This window comes from Camelina sativa, chromosome 7 (genome assembly GCF_000633955.1).
Source record: "Camelina sativa cultivar DH55 chromosome 7, Cs, whole genome shotgun sequence".
NCBI lineage: Eukaryota > Viridiplantae > Streptophyta > Magnoliopsida > Brassicales > Brassicaceae > Camelina > Camelina sativa.
The window spans coordinates 5,900,288-5,901,172 of record NC_025691.1 but is presented as its reverse complement, the minus strand read 5'-3'; the positions used below and the strand labels follow the sequence as shown (position 1 = coordinate 5,901,172).

The 885-nt window shown below is 35.9% G+C and overlaps 1 protein-coding gene across 1 annotated transcript in view; it reads right to left on the bottom strand.

Annotated features, from left to right (window-relative positions):
• Window positions 254-885, bottom strand: part of LOC109125402 (nucleosome assembly protein 1;3-like) — a 4,982-nt gene continuing 4,350 nt past the window's right edge. The window contains exons 3-5 of the mRNA XM_019227008.1: window positions 583-679; window positions 497-530; window positions 254-437 (exon numbers count right to left, since the gene is read on the bottom strand). Of these exons, the coding sequence (XP_019082553.1) occupies window positions 254-437; window positions 497-530; window positions 583-679 (315 nt within the window). The remainder of the gene's footprint in view (window positions 438-496; window positions 531-582; window positions 680-885) is intronic.

The window sequence follows — 885 nt, the reverse complement described above, 5'->3', positions numbered from 1 at the left end:
TACTTTAATCAGATATTAAGTAATGTATAACTTCACAATAAAAGATGCTAGCTCATGCTTTTATGCAGTAGGTAAAAAGATAAACGGAAAAGTATTAGACTGAAAGAGTTTTTATTCAGGAATACGAACCCAATGTCATAGTCTTGTTCCATCAGATTCTGAAGTTCCTCAGCCTGCACCAAGAACATTAAGCTTTAGAAGAAATTTTGATCAAACATATTCAAAACAAGGCATGTTTTGGAACCAAATGATATCATACACTGTCCTCATCAATGTCTTCGTCATCATCAGGAACTTGGTGAGGATTGAAGAAGTTGAAGAAGCTTTCAGAATCTTCATTCTTGGTAATTGGCTTAGCATTCTTCGCACCTTTCTTAGGCTTCTTCTTAAGAATCTTCTGAGTTAAGCATTTACTAGGATACCAATCAATTTCTGTCCTGAGAGAGAGAACAAAGAAACAGAACCCAAGTTGGAGCATAGGTCAACACAAGATTACGCAGTTCCTTGGAAGCATCTCAAAACAAAACATGCTATGGAGCAATACAAGAAAGTATCAACCAGAAACAAATGCAAAGAGTATACCTTCTGCAGTTTTTTCGTCTCCTTGGTCTATCTTAGTATCCTCTGGAGCCCTTTCAACGTCAGTAGCTCCATTCACAATATCATAGCGCCGCACATTCTAGGTGTCAAAGCAAAATTCAAGAGAAAATCAAAAGTAAACATAGCCAAAGCAGAGAAAGAAACTTATCATCTGAACAAAATGGTTTCTAATTTAGATAAAGTAACCACATTCTAAAGATAAACGTTTGATCTTGTCACAAAGGCTGAAAAAGGGACAAACATTGTTTTGTTCTCAATGTATACTCACTCAAAGGTCACACATTT